At 55.4% G+C, this 1,783-nt stretch overlaps 1 protein-coding gene across 1 annotated transcript; it reads left to right on the top strand.

The window, feature by feature from the left end:
• Positions 1-332: 332 nt before the first annotated feature.
• LOC125543131 (lachrymatory-factor synthase) lies at positions 333-1,414 on the top strand. Its single transcript, XM_048706383.2, has one exon. The coding sequence runs from the start codon at positions 476-478 to the stop codon at positions 1,097-1,099; it is 624 nt and encodes a 207-aa protein (XP_048562340.1). The 5' UTR covers positions 333-475; the 3' UTR covers positions 1,100-1,414.
• Positions 1,415-1,783: the final 369 nt, after the last annotated feature.

Here is a 1,783-nt window from a genome sequence, read left to right on the forward strand (position 1 = left end):
TACTTGTTGGTAGAGAGTTTGTTCCTTTAAAAATTTCTAGATCTCAAAACGGAGTAGCAGATCGCCTGGTGAACTATGATAGAATAGAGTGTAGCACGGCTTGTTGGCTACAGGTTTGCCCACCTTGTATCGCTGAGATTTTGCCAGCTGACTGTAACTCTGCATCTATGAAATAAAACTCTTTATCCTGGCAAAATAAATAAATAATGGACACTGCCTAATCAAATAATCAAACCCCTATCCAAGTGAAAGGAAGTGCCCACCACACAAACATGGTCTCAGCCGTACAAGTGCACCTATCCCGGCCGGCCCGGGCTGCCTGAACCCAAAACCCCAAGCCGAGCGCGCGCTCATCTATAAATCGCGCTCGAACATCACAGCGAGGCATCATCATACGCCCACGCTCACCACTTGGCTCACTGTCGTACTCGGTACCCTACAGCGCCGAAAGAGCTGCCAAGGGGCTCCGTCGTCCATGGACGTGCCGACCGCCGGTGGAGCCGCCGCCGCCGCACCGCAGCGCAGGGCCTGGGAGTGGGAGGGCCGGGTGGTGTCCCCGGTGCCGGCGGCGACGGCAGACGAGGCGTGGGCGCTGCTGTCGGACTTCCTGGCGTTCCACAAGTGGCACCCGCGCGTGGCGGTGTGCCGCCTGGCGTCGGCGTCACCCTCCGGCGCCGCGGCGGCGCCCGGGTGCGTGCGCTACTGCGAGGGCACCCCGCCGGGCGACGGGGCGCCCGCCGACTGGGCGCACGAGACGCTCCTGGAGCACGACCAGGCCCGCCGCTTCTTCCGCTACGAGATGAACGACAACAACATGGGGTTCGGCGCCTTCTTCGCCGCCTTCCGCGTCGTCCCCGCCGCCCACGCGGGCGGCGGGTGCGAGCTGCGGTGGGAGTTCGAGTGCGAGCCCGTGCGGGGCACGCCCAAGGAGGCGCTCGAGGCGCGGCTGCAGGCCGGGCTCGACGGCATGGCCGCGCGCGTGCACGAGCACCTCATGTCCGCGCGCGCTGCCGTCGCCGCAGCCGCGCCGGCCCCCGCCGTGGCCGCAGGGCTGGAGGCCGCCGACGAGCTCAAGCTCGACAACTCCATCGCGGCCTGAGCTCTGAGCAGTGAGCACTCGATGTACGCACACGGTTCCACGTCTGCGTGCACGTACCGACGACGCACGTACGGTTGGTTGTGATCTCGTCCCGTTTCTTTCTCGCGGTACTACGTACGTTGTCCGATGATATTTTCTCTTTGTTCTGTTCTGGCCCTTCTGGGCCTTTGTCGGTTTGCCGTTATGTATGTGCGGCTACGTACGGTTACTACAGTACGGTAGTGCCCTTATATATACAGCTGTACCGGGAATAAATGTATGATATTACTCGTAATATATGCAAGTGATCAGTGCATGTGCAGTCTTTTACAATCTTATCACGTACTCACCCGGCTGCATGTGTTACATAACTTTCGAGCAAATTATAGGAGTATATTTTTACCTAGCACGTTACGTTAAAAGTAATCTTTCTATTCACTTTTGTATGTCGTTTTAGACGGCTGAAATTGAACTGTTTTAGATGATATTGTAATAAATGTCTAAAACCTCTTATAAAAGTGAACAAAGGGAGTACTATAAATACTACCTCCATAAACTAATATAAGAGTGTTTAGATTACTATTTTAGTGATCTAAACGTTTTTATATTAGTTTATAGAGGGAGTACTAGTCTACCTCGTTTCAATGTTTAGACTGCGTCTCGATGTTTGTTGAGTGGGCTAGAGACGACGATTTTGTCAACTAC

Source organism: Triticum urartu, chromosome 3A (genome assembly GCF_056163025.1).
Source record: "Triticum urartu cultivar PI428250 chromosome 3A, HENAU_Tu73, whole genome shotgun sequence".
NCBI lineage: Eukaryota > Viridiplantae > Streptophyta > Magnoliopsida > Poales > Poaceae > Triticum > Triticum urartu.